The sequence below is a fragment of the Euprymna scolopes genome, chromosome 24 (genome assembly GCF_053919585.1).
Source record: "Euprymna scolopes isolate OS-2025 chromosome 24, ASM5391958v1, whole genome shotgun sequence".
Taxonomy (NCBI): Eukaryota; Metazoa; Mollusca; class Cephalopoda; order Sepiida; family Sepiolidae; genus Euprymna; species Euprymna scolopes.
The window spans coordinates 75,465,929-75,484,826 of NC_136505.1; the positions used below are offsets into that span (position 1 = coordinate 75,465,929).

General features: G+C 24.9%; 1 protein-coding gene across 6 annotated transcripts in view; it reads left to right on the forward strand.

The window, feature by feature from the left end:
- LOC145246769 (X-ray radiation resistance-associated protein 1-like) overlaps positions 1 to 18,898 on the forward strand; it is a 334,894-nt gene that overhangs the window by 137,221 nt on the left and 178,775 nt on the right. For all 6 annotated transcript variants that reach the window (XR_013863167.1, XM_080108553.1, XM_080108552.1 and 3 more), the window contains 3 exons: positions 4,385 to 4,529; positions 5,361 to 5,458; positions 12,739 to 12,884. Coding sequence is in view for 5 of the 6 variants with exons in the window: in XM_080108550.1 (XP_079964676.1) it covers positions 4,385 to 4,529; positions 5,361 to 5,458; positions 12,739 to 12,884 (389 nt within the window). In the remaining variant the exon portion in view is untranslated. The remainder of the gene's footprint in view (positions 1 to 4,384; positions 4,530 to 5,360; positions 5,459 to 12,738; positions 12,885 to 18,898) is intronic.

Consider the following 18,898-nt stretch of genomic DNA (forward strand, 5'->3'; position numbering starts at 1 on the left):
ATTTCTTTTAATATTGTCATTATTTTTTTATATGCTAACTCGTGTCCTCGGTGTTTCCTACAGACCCTATTGTAATAGCCGTCAAACACAACTCCTATCACACTATGCACAAAGCTTCAAACAAACTACAACGTCCTTATCATAAACTTTTTCCAAAATTACTTGATTCAGCATTAAATAATTCCTAAAGGCCGTTAAACAATCAAACTAACTTACAGAATATAATATTCCAGTTAACTTTTGTTAGTTTCTATAGATTTTAAACATTTAAAAATCAAATTTTTTATTGATTTGTTAGTTTCCTTAGATTGTCATCATTTAAAAATCACACTTTTTTTATTTTGTTATTTTCTTTAGAATTTCATCCATTAAAACTCAATTTTTTATCGATTTTGTAAGTTTCGTTAGATTGTCATCATTTAAGAATCAAATTTTTTTATTGTAAATTTTTGTTGTAATCTCTTAAAATAAATTTTTTTATTAATTTTGTTAGTTTCTTTAGATTTTCATCATTTAAGAATCAATTTTTTTTATTGATTTTGTTATTTTCTTTAGATTGTTACCATTTAAAAATAATTTTTTATTGATTTTGTTACTTTTTTAGATTATCATCATTTAAAAATCACATTTTTTTATTGATTTTGTTAGTTTCTTTGGATTGCCATCCTTTAAAAATCAAATATTTTTATCAATTTAGTTATTTTCGTTAGATTATCATCATTTAAAAATCAAATTTTGTTTATTAATTTTGCTTTTTTCTTTAGATTGTCATCATTTAAAAATCAAAATGTTTCATTCATTTTGTTATTTTTTTTAGATTGTCATTATTTAAAAATCAAATTTTTTTTTATTGATTTTGTTAGTTTCTTCAGATTGTCACCATTTAAAAATAATTTTTTTATCAATTTTGTTAGTTTCTTTAGATAGTCATCATTTAAAAATCACATTTTTTATTGATTTTGTTTGTTTCTTTAGATTGTCATCCTTTAAAAATCAAATATTTTTATCAATTTAGTTATTTTCGTTAGATTATCATATTTACAAATCTCATTTTTTATATCGTTATTTTCTTTAGATTTTCATCAATTAAAACTCAATTTTTTATCGATTTTGTTAGTTTCTTTAGACTGTCATGGTTTAAAAATCAAATTTTTTATTGATTTTGTTAGTTTCTTTAGATTGTCATCATTTAAAAATCAAAGTTTTTATTGATTTTGTTAGTTTTTTTAGATTTCGTCATTTAAAAATCAAATTTATTTTATTGATTTGGTTAGTTGCGTTAGATTGTCATAATTTAAAAATCAAATTTATTCTATTGATTTGGTTAGTTGCGTTAGATTGTCATAATTTAAAAATCAAATGATTTTATTGATTCTGTTGGTTGCTTTAGATCGTCACCATTTAAAAATTTTTATTTATTTTGTTTGCTTCTTTAAATTGTCATCATTTAAAAATCAAATTTGTTTATCAATTTGTAATTTTCTTTAGATTGTCATCATTTAAAAATCAATTTTTATTGATTTTGTTAGTTTCTTTAGATTGTCATCATTAAAAAATTTTTTTTTTTATGTATTTTGTTAATTTCTTTGGATTGTCGTCATGCCAAAATCAAATTTTTTATTTATTTTGTTTGTTTCTTTAGATTGTCATCATTTACAAATCAATTCTTTTTATTGGTTTTGTTAGTTTATTTAGATTGTCATCATTTAAGAATCAAATTTTTTTCATCAATTTTGTTATTTTCTTTACATTGTGATCATTTAAAAATCAATTTTTATTGATTTTGTTAGTTTCTTTAGATTGTCATCATTTAAGAATCAAATTTTTTTTATTGATTTTGTAAGTTTCTTTAGATTATCATCATTTAAAAATCAAATTTTTTATTGATTTTGTTAGTTTCGTTAGATTGTTATCATTTAAAAATCAACTTTTTTTTATAAATGTTGTTATTTTCTTTAGATTGTCATCATTAAAAAATGAATTTTTTTTATTAATTTTAGATTGTCATCATTAAAAAATCAAATTTCTTTTATTGATTTTGTTACTTTCTTAAGATTGTCATTATGTAAAAATCAAATTTTTTATTGGTTTTGTTAGTTTCTTTTAGATTATCGTCATTCAAAAATCAATTTTTTTTATTGATTTTGTTAGTTGCTGTAGATTGTCATCATTTAAAATTCAAATTTTTTATTGCTTTTGTTAGTTTCTTTAGATTGCCATCCTTTAAAAATCAAATATTTTTATCAATTTAGTTATTTTCGATAGATTGTCATCATTTGAAAATCAAATTTTGTTTGTTAATTTTGTTATTTTCTTTAGATTGTCATCATTTAATAATTAAATTTTTTTATATATTGTGTAAGCTTCTTTAGATTGTTATCATATAAAAATCAACTTTTTTTATCAATTCTGTTATTTTCTTTAGATTGTCATCATTTTAAAAGGAATTTTTTTTGATGAATTTAAGATTGTCATCATTTAAAAATATAATTTTTTTATTAATTTTTTTATTTTCTTTAGATTGTCATCATTTGAAAATCGAATTTATATTATTGACTTTGTTAGTTTCTTTAGATTGCCATCACTTTAAAATCAAATTTTTTTTTACTGATTTTGTTAGTTTCTTTAGATTGTCATCATTTAAAAATCAAATATTTTTTATTGATTTATTTAGTTTCTTTAGATGTTCATCATGTAAAAATCAAATTTTTTTATTGATTTTGTTAGTAGCTGTAGATTGTAATCATTTAAAAATCAAATTTTCTTATTGATTTATTTAATTTCTTTAGATTTTCGTTATTTAAAAATCAAATTTTTTATTAATTTTGTAATTTCTTTGTATTGTCATCATTTTAAAATAAAATCTTTTTTATTGATTTTGTTAGTTTCTTTAGATTGCCATCACTTTAAAATCAAATTTTTTTTACTGATTTTGTTAGTTTCTTCATATTGTCATCATTTAAAAATGAAATTTGTTTTATTGATTCTGTTAGTTGCTTTAGATTGTCATCATTTAAAAATCAAATTTTTTATTAATTTTGTTAGTTTATTTAGATTGTCATCATTTTAAAATCAAATTTTCATATTGATTTTGTTAGTGTCTTTAGATTGTCATCATTTTAAAATCAAATTTTTTATTGATTTTGTTAGTTTATTTAGATTGTCGTCATGCCAAAATCAATTTTTTTATGGATTTTGTTAGTTTCTTTGGATTGTCGTCATTTAAGAATCAAATTTTTTTCATCAATTTTGTTAGTTTCTTTAGATTGTCATCATTTAAGAATCAAATTTTTTTCATCAATTTTGTTAGTTTATTTAGATTGTCATCATTTAAGAATCAAATTTTTTTCATCAATTTTGTTAGTTTCTTTAGATTGTCATCATTTAAGAATCAATTTTTTTTCATCAATTTTGTTAGTTTCTTTAGATTGTCATCATTTAAGAATCAATTTTTTTTCATCAATTTTGTTAGTTTTTTTAGATTGTCATCATTTAAGAATCAATTTTTTTTCATCAATTTTGTTAGTTTCTTTAGATTGTCATCATTTAAGAATCAATTTTTTTTCATCAATTTTGTTAGTTTATTTAGATTGTCATCATTTAAGAATCAAATTTTTTTCATCAATTTTGTTAGTTTCTTTAGATTGTCATCATTTAAGAATCAATTTTTTTTCATCAATTTTGTTAGTTTATTTAGATTGTCATCATTTAAGAATCAAATTTTTTTCATCAATTTTGTTAGTTTATTTAGATTGTCATCATTTAAGAATCAAATTTTTTTCATCAATTTTGTTAGTTTATTTAGATTGTCATCATTTAAGAATCAAATTTTTTTCATCAATTTTGTTAGTTTATTTAGATTGTCATCATTTAAACATCAAATTTTTTTATTGATTTTGGTAGTTTCTTAAGATTGGAATCATTTGAAAAATAACTTTTTTTATCAATGTTGTTATTTTCTTTAGATTGTCATCATTTAAAAATCAATTTTTTTTTTATTGATTTTGGTAGTTTCTTTAGATTGTCATCATGCCAAAATCAAATGTTTTATTTATTTTGTTAGTTTCTTTAGATTTTCATCATTTAAAAATCAAATTTTTTATTGATTTTTTTTTTTTGTTTCTTTAGATTGTCATCATTTAAAAATCAAATATTTTTATCAATTTTTTTATTTTCTTTAGATTCTCATCATTTAAAAATCAAATTTTTGTAATAATTCTGGTATTTTCTTAAGATTGTAATTATTTAAACATCAAATTTTCAAAAGATCATTGTTTAGAAATGACGTTTTTTGATCTCCAATAAACCAATCATTCACATTATAACTGTTAAGATCAATGAAAACTTATGTTTGTGTGTTTGATTTATTTTTATTGTTTTCCAGTTGAAACACTGTCATGCAGAGGATCCATCCGAGATTTTTTCCATCAATATAAATGACCAAGGATTTACTTGTGCATGCTCTGAAGATTTCATCTTATTCGATAACGTCCAATGTGTCAGCGCAAGTGAAAACAGGTTGGAACTCGGTAAGTGATTGATTCCTTATACTATCGGAAATGGCTATTCACCAAGAAAACATCTTGTACAAGATTTTGAAGGCAAGAAATTATCAAAATTAGATTCCATAAAAATTCCTTGTGACAAAAAGAAAATTAATTTTTGATTATGTTAATCTTGATATGGTCTCACAATCAGTTTCTTTCTAAATAAACATATGATTTGATGATAAATATATGAGATGTAAGTTGACCAACGTTTGCTTCTTTGGGGTCTTTCTCCTATATACTTTGATAACATAAAATGTATATATACTTAGTTCTGGGATTGACATATGTGTGAAAAAAATGATGCTTTAATTATTATACTAACGTCCTCATCTGTCCACAATGTTGAATGACTCATCTATTCCAATAAAACTGACGATGAATGAAGATTCCCTTGCTTATGAGTTGATGTACATAATTAACAAACCCACTCACATAATTGCGCAAGTTTTCTTGAGCTTTTCCTGTATGTTTTGCACTGAGTTCATCTAGTTTTCCCCTTCCGGACTCTTGAAATTACTCTGTTAGTTTCATCAAGCTACAATTACTTACCGATGAAACAACTATCAAAGTGTTCTTGCATATCCTTAAATATTGAATGATAAAATGAAGACTGTTGAGGATTCATGACCATAACCTGGTGGATATGTCAGGCATAAACTGAAGTTTATTTGTATCATACATGGTTAGGATTGCAGAAATAATTGTAAATTTTACATACGATTCAGTGGGGGGGGTATCTCTGACCATTGTTTTATTGTGGCGGCGGTTTTCATGATTCGTAAGTGTGTGTTTTGTTTGCATTTCTTTCAGAGGCATTTGCACAATTTTCGTATCTCCAGGAATTACAATTGTCTTTAAATGGTTTAACAGATCTGAAAGTGAAATATGGAGACTTTTCTTATATGCAGGTAACATATATTGATTTGATTTAAAAAATATCAATAAGTATCAATAATTCTGAGGGAAAAACAAGAAATTATAATAAAATTCATTGGAAAAGCTTAATAATGCAGACGTCTAAACTCTTAGTAAACATTTGTTGTTTTTCAGGAATGTGAATGTGAAGCGTTCGTTAAGTATTCTGGAATAACTGGTGTTCGTTTCATTCTTATGCCATGAAACATTTGCACACGGTGTAAGTGGTGGCAGATGTAATATATATTAAGAAGTGAGTAAGAATGTCCATCACTTTCTTTTTGAAAGTTATTTTTTCTTTTGAGGGAAATCAAGTAATCTGGAAAAATATTATCACGATTGAAAGAATTAATGAACGCATAATTTCTGAAAACAAGCAAGTGGGCTTATGCTACTTGGATATGAAAGTTTTTGTTATTAAGTTATTATGTTTAGTACCGTGGAGAGGGGTCGATTTTACTTTATTATATAGATATAAAAATCGTGGCAAACCAATCTGAGCGAAATGGAAATAAGCAACAACTAATTTTATGGTTATGAAAATCAAGCAAAAATCCCAACAATCTCTATAGTACGATTAAATTTAAACGTGACACACACGTTGGAAAATCGTCAGAAATCGATTGGTGGCAATAAGTTGTAGTGTGACATAAAACGAACCAAATAAAAAGCGTTTTGAATGATTTGTACACGGGTGTTTCTACAAAGAATTTCCAATAAAATTAGTAAATAAAAGATTGTTGAATTTTAATCCAATCAAAAGTGTCTTTGTTACATATTAATTTTGCGGAACCACTATGCTTCGTTTGAACTCGCTCAAAAATGTCTCCAATCAAAGGTTCTATGTTTGACGATCTCATGAAATTGTATAATAATATAAAAAGCAACAACTAAATTAGTAAGGTTTACATTAGTTAAGTGAAACACCTTTTTGGTGCATCCGACTTCACTTTACTTACCCCCACCACCACCACCATGAAGCTAGATATAAATCATCAAAGAACACAAGCATAATTTTTGTCCTCTTCCCTCTTCTGTTCATTTCATTCTTATCAAGATTATCGTACTTACATGTCATTGTCACAAATATACATCCTATTGTATATCAAGCACAATTATACATTTTGTTTTAGATGGATACAGTTACGTATCACATTTAATCTCCAAAATAATAAAAAAAACTTTGTGAACAAAAATTTACCCCCAAATGATTTGCCCCTTTCTTTCATGTTTATATGTGAACTTTGATCGATTGAATATTTGTTATATTTGAATATTTGTTATATCTGAATATTTGTTATGTTTAAATATTTGTTATATCTGAATATTTGTTATGTTTGAATATTTGTTATATTTGAATATTTGTTATGTTTGAATATTTGTTATATTTGAATATTTGTTATATTTGAATATTTGTTATGTTTGAATATTTGTTATATTTGAATATTTGTTATATTTGAATATTTGTTATATTTGAATATTTGTTATATTTGAATATTTGTTATGTTTGACTATTTGTTATATTTGACTATTTGTTATATTTGAATATTTGTTATGTTTGAATATTTGTTATGTTTAAATATTTGTTATGTTTGAATATTTGTTATATTTGAATATTTGTTATATTTGAATATTTGTTATATTTGAATATTTGTTATATTTGAATATTTGTTATATTTGACTATTTGTTATGTTTGAATATTTGTTATATTTCAATATTTGTAATATTTGAATATTTGTTATGTTTGAATATTTGTTATATTTGAATATTTGTTATATTTGAATATTTGTTATGTTTGAATATTTGTTATGTTTGAATATTAGTTATATTTGAATATTTGTTACCTTTGATTATTTGTTATATTTGAATATTTGTAATATTTGAATATTTTTTATATTTGAATATTTGTTATATTTGAATATTTGTTATATTTGAATATTTGTTATGTTTGAATATTTGTTATGTTTGAATATTAGTTATGTTTGAATATTTGTTATGTTTAAATATTTCTTACGTTTGAATATTTGTTATATTTGATTATTTGTTATGTTTAAATATTTTTTATATTTGAATATTTGTTATGTTTAAATATTTTTTATATTTGAATATTTGTAATATTTGAATATTTGTAATATTTGAATATTTGTTATATTTGAATATTTGTTATATTTGAATATTTGTTATATTTGAATATTTGTTATATTTGATTATTTGTTATGTTTAAATATTTGTTATATATTTGAATATTTGTTATATTTGAATATTTGTTATATTTGACTATTCGTTATGTTTGAATATTTGTTATATTTGAATATTTGTAACATTTGATTATTTGTTATGTTTGAATATTTGTTATATTTGAATATTTGTTATATGTGAATATTTGTTATATGTGAATATTTGTTATATTTGAATATTTGTTATGTTTGAATATTTGTTATATTTGAATATTTTTTATATTTTAATATTTGTTATATTTGAATATTTGTTATGTTTGAATATTTGTTATGTTTGGATATTTGTTATATTTGAATATTTATTATGTTTGAATATTTGTTATATTTGAATATTTGTTATATTTGAATATTTGTTATGTTTGAATATTTGTTATATTTTAATATTTGTTATGTTTGAATATTTGTTATATTTGAATATTTGTTATATTTGAATATTTGTTATATTTGAATATTTGTTATGTTTGAATATTTGTTATGTTTGAATATTTGTTATGTTTGAATATTTGTTATATTTTAATATTTGTTATGTTTGAATATTTGTTATATTTTAATATTTGTTATGTTTTAATATTTGTTATATTTGAATATTTGTTATATTTGAATATTTGTTATATGTGAATATTTGTTATATTTTAATATTTGTTATGTTTGAATATTAGTTATATTTGAATATTAGTTATATTTGAATATTTGTTATATTTGAATATTTGTTATATTTGAATATTTGTTATATTTTAATATTTGTTATGTTTGAATATTTGTTATATTTGAATATTTGTTATATTTTAATATTTGTTATATTTGAATATTTGTTATATTTGAATATTTGTTATGTTTGAATATTTGTTATATTTGAATATTTGTTATATTTTAATATTTGTTATGCTTGAATATTTGTTATGTTTGAATATTTGTTATGTTTGGATATTTGTTATATTTGAATATTTATTATGTTTGAATATTTGTTATATTTGATTATTAATTATGTTTGAATATTTGTTATGTTTGAATATTTCTTATGTTTGAATATTTGTTATATTTGATTATTTGTTATGTTTAAATATTTGTTATATTTGAATATTTGTTATATTTGAATATTTGTAATATTTGAATATTTGTTATATTTTAATATTTGTTATATTTGACTATTTGTTATGTTTGAATATTCGTTATGTTTGAATATTTGTTATGTTTGAATATTTGTTATGTTTGGATATTTTTTATGTTTGAATATTTGTTATATTTGAATATTTGTTATGTTTGAATATTTGTTATATTTGAATATTTGTTATGTTTGAATATTTGTTATATTTGAATATTTTTTATGTTTTAATATTTGTTATATTTGAATATTTGTTATATTTTAATATTTGTTATGTTTGAATATTTGTTATATTTGAATATTTGTTATATTTGAATATTTGTAATATTTGAATATTTGTTATGTTTGAATATTTGTTAGATTTTAATATTTGTTATGTTTGAATATTTGTTATATTTGAATATTTGTTATGTTTGAATATTTGTTATATTTGAATATTTGTTATATTTGAATATTTGTTATGTTTGAATATTTGTAATATTTGAATATTTGTTATGTTTGAATATTTGTTAGATTTTAATATTTGTTATGTTTGAATATTAGTTATATTTGAATATTTGTTATGTTTGAATATTTGTTATGTTTGAATATTTGTTATGTTTGAATATTTGTTATGTTTGAATATTTGTTATGTTTAAATATTTGTTATGTTTGAATATTTGTTATATTTGAATATTTGTTATGTTTGAATATTTGTTATATTTGAATATTTGTTATATTTGAATATTTGTTATATTTGAATATTTGTTATGTTTGAATATTTGTTATGTTTGAATATTTGTTATGTTTGAATATTTGTTATGTTTGAATATTTGTTATGTTTGAATATTTGTTATGTTTGAATATTTGTTATGTTTGAATATTTGTTATGTTTAAATATTTGTTATGTTTGAATATTTGTTATATTTGAATATTTGTTATATTTGAATATTTGTTATGTTTGAATATTAGTTATATTTGAATATTTGTTATGTTTGAATATTTGTTATGTTTGAATATTTGTTATGTTTGAATATTTGTTATGTTTGAATATTTGTTATGTTTAAATATTTGTTATGTTTGAATATTTGTTATATTTGAATATTTGTTATGTTTGAATATTTGTTATATTTGAATATTTGTTATATTTGAATATTTGTTATGTTTGAATATTTGTTATGTTTGAATATTTGTTATGTTTGAATATTTGTTATGTTTGAATATTTGTTATGTTTGGATATTTGTTATATTTGAATATTTGTTATGTTTGAATATTTGTTATGTTTGAATATTTGTTATGTTTAAATATTTGTTATGTTTGAATATTTGTTATATTTGAATATTTGTTATGTTTGAATATTTGTTATGTTTAAATATTTGTTATGTTTGAATATTTGTTATATTTGAATATTTGTTATGTTTGAATATTTGTTATATTTGAATATTTGTTATGTTTGAATATTTGTTATATTTGAATATTTGTTATATTTGAATATTTGTAATATTTGAATATTTGTTATGTTTGAATATTAGTTATATTTGAATATTTGTTATGTTTGAATATTTGTTATATTTGAATATTTGTTATATTTGAATATTTGTAATATTTGAATATTTGTTATGTTTGAATATTTGTTATATTTGAATATTTGTTATATTTGAATATTTGTTATGTTTGAATATTTGTTATGTTTGAATATTTGTTATGTTTGAATATTTGTTATGTTTGAATATTTGTTATGTTTGAATATTTGTTATGTTTAAATATTTGTTATGTTTGAATATTTGTTATATTTGAATATTTGTTATGTTTGAATATTTGTTATATTTGAATATTTGTTATATTTGAATATTTGTTATATTTGAATATTTGTTATGTTTGAATATTTGTTATGTTTGAATATTTGTTATGTTTGAATATTTGTTATGTTTGAATATTTGTTATGTTTGGATATTTGTTATATTTGAATATTTGTTATGTTTGAATATTTGTTATGTTTGAATATTTGTTATATTTGAATATTTGTTATATTTGAATATTTGTAATATTTGAATATTTGTTATATTTGAATATTTGTTATATTTAAATATTTGTTATATTTGAATATTTGTTATGTTTGAATATTTGTTATGTTTGAATATTTGTTATGTTTGAATATTTGTTATGTTTGGATATTTGTTATGTTTAAATATTTGTTATGTTTAAATATTTGTTATGTTTGAATATTTGTTATGCTTGAATATTTGTTATGTTTAAATATTTGTTATATTTAAATATTTGTTATATTTGAATATTTGTTATATTTGAATATTTGTTATATTTGAAAATTTATGTTTAGATATTTATGTTTGCATATTCATGTTTGAATATTTGTTATATTTGAATTTTTGTTATGTTGGAATAGTTGTTATGTTTGAATATTTATGGTAGAATATTTGTTATGTTTGAATATTTATGTTTGAATATTTTTTACATCACAAATACTCAAACATAAATATTCAAAGATAACAAATATTCAAACATAACAAATATTCAAATATTCATGTTTATATATTTGTTATGTTTGAATATTTTTTATGTTTGAATATTTATGTTAGAATATGTTTATGTTCTCATCCATGAGCAATCAAGAAATAAAATAAATTTTTTTGTACACACGTGCACACGCGTGTTTATACGTGCTGGTCTTTTATTTCTCTTTACCGTTTCATCTATTAGCCGTTATAAGTTAGACGAATATAACTTCTCATGCACGAATGACCCAAGGAAATTTTTTGCTGAATTTTACAAGGTTTTATTGGTGAAAATAAAATTAAGGAGAAAGACTATATAACTAATTATTTCTTATCCTATAAACTTAAGAAACAAGCGACAGAGGTGACATTAAGCTTCGATTATTTCTACATTATTTTGATGTGTCCCGTTCATATCACGGCCCAAGAGAGACTGATTTTGAAATCTTTATTTCTCTTGCTCAAAAGCATGACGTCATGTCATATCCTCCATTGTTCGATTAAATTTTTTGTCTAGTGCATTTGACTTGTTGCTCCTGATTCAAATCACATCGTCCATCTTTGAGTGCAATTCTGTTTGCAGATAAGTTATCCTAACATGTACTAATATGACCTTTATTAAAATACATACTAGCTAACTTAATTGCTACTTTCTGTCCCAAATGTATAAAGTGTTCATACAACTTTTATATTGATATCTGCATTTTTTGTATTTCTTTGTGTATTTAATTGATAATAAAGCTACAGAAAAAAAAAAATGCATAATTTATATCAAAACGCATTAGAATGAAATTCTCTACCAAGCCCATTTAGTTTTAATGTGTGGAAATGATTTATCAGATTTTTTCTTTTATATTTTTATATAAAATCTGTCTTGGCAACGATAACTACAGTTAATAGTAGCTACCGCTTGGAATGTTTGCTTTTATGTGACAACAAGCGGAAATTGTCTTTTTGTTTGTTTGAATGTGTTTTTTATAAATTATGTGTCTTTTTTCGTTTACAAGTTTTCGAGTGTAAACTATGCTGTACCTTTTATCTAATTAAGATTGACAATGATATATCTCTACAAGGCTATGCACTTGAATAACTCTTTACTTGGACTTTCGGTTAGGAGAAAAGTGTAGTATCTGTTCTGATACCATCATCTTTTTTGTCCACAATCAGTGAACAGAGATTTTTCTAGACTGAATTTCATTTTTGCTTCAATTCAAAGTGTCTTTTTTATAAAAACTGGATTCTTTCCAAAATTTAAAATGGTATTGTGTCTAACTCTGCACTCGTGGAAAAGGAGGATGGGGCAATCTCTTTTCCTTTGGACACTTATACACTGTTTTCAGTTTCAACAATTCAAAACCAAAAAGAGGTTGATATTCTGTAACAGAAATTCTCCTTCAGAAGATTCTTATTTCCGGTTGTGTTTACCTTTATTACCTGCAGTACCTGGATCTTTCCTATAACAATCTTTCTGGAAATTGTATGAAAAAACTGGGCTTGTTGCCAAATCTCCTCACCCTCAATCTCAATGGAAATAAAATCACAGAAATTCCGACAGATTTTGCCAAATGCTTCAAACTATCCGACAAGTAAGTACTCATTTACTCATTTTTACAACATGTCACTAAATGACTTTTTGCTTAATATATTAACGGCAAATCAACAATTTAATGAATCATCTCAGTAAACTTCTATATTAATTACTGGGACAAGTTTCTCCAAAATGTCAAGTATATATATATATATACTTGACATATGCATATATGTGTGAGTGTATATATGTATGTGTATATGTGTATATATATATATGATTGTTAAGCTGGATTAAATCAGACGATATGAAAATCGAATTCTATTTTCAGAATGTGTGAAAGAATATATAATTATTTCCAATGCCAGACAACATTGCAGCCAGCAAGAGCCACGAAAGCCAACAAACAGGAAGTCCAAGACTCGAGTTCCGCCCTCATTTGGGCTCATCAGTTAGACACATCCGAACTCAGGATTCGAAACCCAAGCCTCTTGCAGGCGAGGCAACGCTCTACCAACTGAGCAAACGCGCCGCACACAAGAAAGTCTTATTAACTATCTTAAATCAAGCAAACCGTAAGGAAATCTGACAGTGGAATGCACCTACCTTCGTCTCGAACAAGGGATGTGATCATCGCAATCACAACCCAAGTCGATGTTTCACTAGTAGGAATTTATACTCGCTAGGGATGTCATCACGACAAGCCTATCCTAACGAGGCTGCAATGTTGTCTAGCAGTGGAAATTCTATTTTCATATATATGTATGTGTTTATATTTATATGTGTGTATATATATATATATATATGTGTATATGTGTATACATATGCATATTTATATGTGTATATATATATATGTGTATAAGTGTATACATATGCATATGTATATGTGTATATATATGTATATGTGAATATATATATGCATATGTATATGTGTGTGTGTGTGTGTGTGTGTGTGTGTGTGTGTGTGTGTGTGTGTGTGTATGCAGTGGCGTAGCAAAGGCTGGTCGGGGGTGCGGTCCGCCCCGGGCCGCTCGTTCCAGAGGGCAGCATTTTTTGAGAGGGTACAAAAAAGATAAAAATGAAAGCTAACAAAAAATCAGAAATTTTATGCCGAAAAGATTGTAAAACATCGGGACTTTCAAAGATATGGGAATCAGAAAAATGTGTCTCTATTTTATGAGCAGCATACGTCAGGGGCGGCATTTTGAGAGGTTAAAAATAGAAAATAGAAAAAAAATAAATAAAAGCTTATAAAATATTGGAATTTTTTTACCGAAAAGTTTGTAAATAATCGGAACATTTGGAGGTATCAGAATCAGAAAAATGTGTCCCTATTTTACAAGTGGCCCAGATGAGGGGGGAGTCATTTTGAGGAGGTAAAAATAAAAAAAATAGAAAAAATAAATAACAATGAATAAAAGCTTACAAAATATCTTAAATTTTATACCCAAAATCCTTAAAAAAATTGGAACTTTTGGAGGTATTGGAATCGGAAAAATTTTTCCCTATTTTACGAACAGCACATTCCATGGGGCGGCATTTTCTGAGGATAAAAGTAGAAAATAAAAATAAATTTGCAATTCTATACCGAAAAGTTTGTAAAAAAATCGGAACTTTTGGAGGTATCAGAATCGGAGAAATGTGTCCCTAATTTACGATTCCAAAACCGATTGTTTTAAATTTTTAATTTAATTTTTCATTATTGGTACTAATGATAAATATTTATTGTTTTTAAATTATCATTAAAACTAAAATGATAACATCAAAATTTTTTACAGGAAAAAAGTTGTCCCCTTTCCATGTAAATAAGAAGAGCATAAGTGAAAATGAGATTAGGATAAGCCGAGACTCGAACCTTATAAGCAAGGTTAAGAAATAGAATGTTAGAAATTGGAATGTTAAAAAGGTCTATTGTAAAATTCTATTATAAATAGTTAAATATTGTTTATATCATAAAAAGAATTGATTGTTTATTCTTTTACAAAACTGAATATTAAAAATGTCAGCTAAAACGAATGAACAATACAAATTAAAATACATTGTAAAAAAATAGGTTAGTTGAGAATTTTTTTGTTGTCAAAAGTGTGTTAGGAAAAACGTATGCATAGCCACGTGAATTGTCACGTTTTGGAAACACACTTCTGACGTCATAGCAAAAGGAGAATTCTCAATATAGGAGCTAGAATTAGTCAGATCAGGGCAATAGTTGAGGCAGAACAGTCAGCAGTCCGTCGGAGAGAGTTGATCGGCCAAGAGTTGACATGGTCAGAGGAGGGTCCCCTTTGGAAGCGAAGGGTAGAAGATTGAACTATGTAAATCCCAAATGTGAATTCCTGACGTCATCAGCATTCGACTGGTCCAATGAATAAAGAATCATCTTTGTGTTTTTGTAAAACTGTTGCCATGTGTCATCTTTCAACACTCAAAAGGTAATGTGTTAAACATGTTAATATGAACATTTAATAACCCTTCAAAGAATATGTATCTCTCCTCCTCACTATATGTGTTATAAGAAATATAAGAATTGTGCATCTATCACCCTATTTCCCTCAGTATATATATATGAAGTCCCAAGCATCTTAAAACAGAACTCTATAGGTATAAATGTCTTCTCTTCTCTCATCATCATAATCATCATTCGCGTATTCTATGGCCCAATATTAATCTCCCATCATATCTCTTTTAATATGCACCCCTATGCAACAGAAATCAGTTGATTTACATGTTCCAAAAATGTTGAAAAACTAGACAAAACATTTTTGTCAAGAAAAATACTTTCAAACATCACTGATAATTAAATGATACAACAGAAAATAAGCAACAGAAAATTATGTAATTTTGTAATTGTAGAAACATTAAGCAAGTACGGAATAAAAATCGACTGTAAACAGATTTTTGATCATCATATCAGGAGATATAATTTTAAATGTGAACTAAGCACTACACCTCAAATACTATTTAAGTAGCTTTCTACCTGATAATTTCAATACTGCCGAATTTCTGTCAAGTTTCGAACAATCACAGAGTAATTGATTTTTTCCAAACTATTAACAAAGTTTTATAATCACTGACGTATTTATGATTAAACTGAAATTTATTATGATGAAGTAATTCTGGTAATAGGATTTTAATTTTTTACTTTTTTTATTGATATAATAATTGTAAAAGATAATACAAGAAAAATCTCCTTAGAACACGTACCTAACTTAGAAAAATCAACTTATCTGCTTTTAAACAAGAGTAAATATTTAAAATTATATATATTTCTGTGAGAGGCACTTGAATCCTATTTCAAACAATATCATCTTTAAGAATGGTCTTAAACTCTATCTTCGATTGACATTTATTCCGTAGATGCTCAATTTTCAGACCTTTCCAAAATTTCCCGTTGTCTAATTTTCCGAAATTTAATTAAATTAAAATTAAAATTTAAAAAAGTGATTTTTAATATTTTTGATTCATTTGGGATTTTATCTGTTTTTGCTTCAATTATCTGATGGGTTTTATCCAGTGTCTTTTGTCTGATCCCCTAGGTGTATATATGCATATATGCGCGCGCGCACACACACACACACACACACACACACACACACACACACACACACACACACATTTATTTATATATTTATACATATGTGTAAACATGCATGTATATATATATATATATATATATATATATATATATATATATATATATATATATATACTAATGATGAGATGATTCAATTTTTTTTCTGATTCCGATTCAATTACCGATTCTGTCTTAAATTCCTGATCCGATGCCATTCCCAATTCTGATTCCGATTCTTTTTAAATTTCTAAAATATTTAATTAGTGATTTGTTTTTGTCTGTTTTTTTTTTCGAATTACTCTAAACCCTTCTCATGTCGCCATATATTTTCGCAAACAAAAAATGCACTTAATGTGTGTGGGAGGGACATATATTAAATATACGGGGGGGGGTCTAAATATTTTTCTCAAATGTTTTCTTTTTAATTGATTGAAAATAATGAAACAGCTAAAGATGCATTTCTCTTTTAAAACAAAGCTGATTTGCATTTGTCATTAGTTGGCAAAACCCTATTTGAATATTTCATAAATAATTAACGATTGTTATGCAAAAAAAAACGGTATAGAAACATTATAGTTAACAAAGTCCCATATCCATTTTAAACATGAGTTTCTAAATAACATAGTTACTATATAGTAAACAATTCTTAACGGATGTGAATGTATTCATAACTATTCTATACGTTCTCTCTATCAAAGAATGTTCATGTGTTTACTCTAATCATCAATATTTGCCCGGTAATTATTACTACTGACAATGTCATAGATATGTAGTAGAATGATTTGTTTTAAGGCAAAATAAAAATCGAAACAAAAAACAAGATACAGAAAATTATGATACTTTTTACTAACATTGTGAGAATTTTAGACTAACACCCTTGGCTAAAAATGATATTTTCTTTTTGTTTTATTCAACTTTCATTTTGTTTTATGCGATTGCATATGGACACCTTGAAAATCTTGCCGGAAAAAAAGCACAAACAATTATTTTTAAATTTAAACGTTCGTACATTAATTTAACCTAAAATGATGAATAATAATCATTTCTAGGCTACTCTAACATTGTAAAAATGTTAACTAACTCGAAGTCTGACTGGTAAGGTTGTAAAACTATGCGTAATCGCTTAGACCCCCCCCCTCCAAAACAAAAGCTTACACAATTTATTTCCATGAGGAAAATAATCATTTTTGGTAAGTGTTCTAAAATGCTACAATGTCTTTGAAATGAAAAATCATTTTACATCCAATTATTATTGCTGAAAAGTTTCTCAACTGGAAGGATCTAGAGATCCGACTTGTTGAAGGAAACATAGTTGACAAAGTAGAGCAACATCTTATTGAGAAGGAAATTAAGAAGTGGCAGAAAATTCTAGCTAGATTGCTGTACATCATCAGGTGTCTCCCTAAGCAGAATCTGGCACTACAGGGTCACCTGGAAAACATCCATAATGATGAAAGAGATCAAGAAAACAAAGGGAATTTTTTAGAATTGGTAAATTTATTGGCCAAGTATGACCCTGTGCTCTGTGAAAGAAAATCGCGACTTCTTATCTGTCACCATTTTGGCAAAGAAAGAAATTATGGATCAGATCAAAGAAAGCAAATATTTTTGCATAATTTTTGATCGCACTCCTGATGTATCTCACAAGGACCAGATAAATGAGGTGTTGCACTACGTAAAAATTGACAAAAATTAAGTGACAGTGAAGGAGTCATTTCTTCGCTTCATCAAGACAAAAGGTAAAAGCGCGAAGGACATTGTTAAACTGATTTTGAGCGAAGGGGAGAACGATGGGATTCAGATTGGTGACTGTATTGGCCAGGCATTTGACAATGCTGCTATTATGACAGGCCACCGATCCGGTGTGCAGAAATGAATCTTTAAAATCAACCCAAAAGCTATATTTGTGCCATGCACTAACAATTCATTAAATCTGGCTTGTGTACATGCCGTTACATTTTTTGGTATACTGGGCCGGTTATTCTTGTTCTTTTCTGCATCTACAAATCGCTGGGATGCCTTGATTCAGTTGACCGATCTCAGTATCAAGCTGACTATGGAAACTGGAAGGAGTAGTCGAGCAGATGCTGTAAATGATGTGGTAAAAAAATTATTGGAAGTCGTCGCCCTGGAACAGCTCACAGAAGAAGGAGAAAATGCAACCACAAGATGAGAGGCATCTTTAATTCTCAACTCGGTATTATCGCTTCCGTTCCTTTTATTTCTGAGCCTTTGGACAACTATTCTCCCAGAAATCAATGATGCGCAGAAGTATCTTCAAGAAAAGAGGCTGGATCTGCAACAAAGTTCTGTCAGGCTGACGGCGTTGAGAAATTACCTTCTTCAGAATAGAGAAAAGATGGTGGGCACTGAAATAGACGAGTCCAAAAAAGAAAAACTCTGCTCTGAAATGGGGATAAGTATGGAGCATCGTATCTGCAAAAAGAAACGAATGGTGAATGATTGACTGGTGCAGCACTGAGGTTTCATACTGAGTTGAG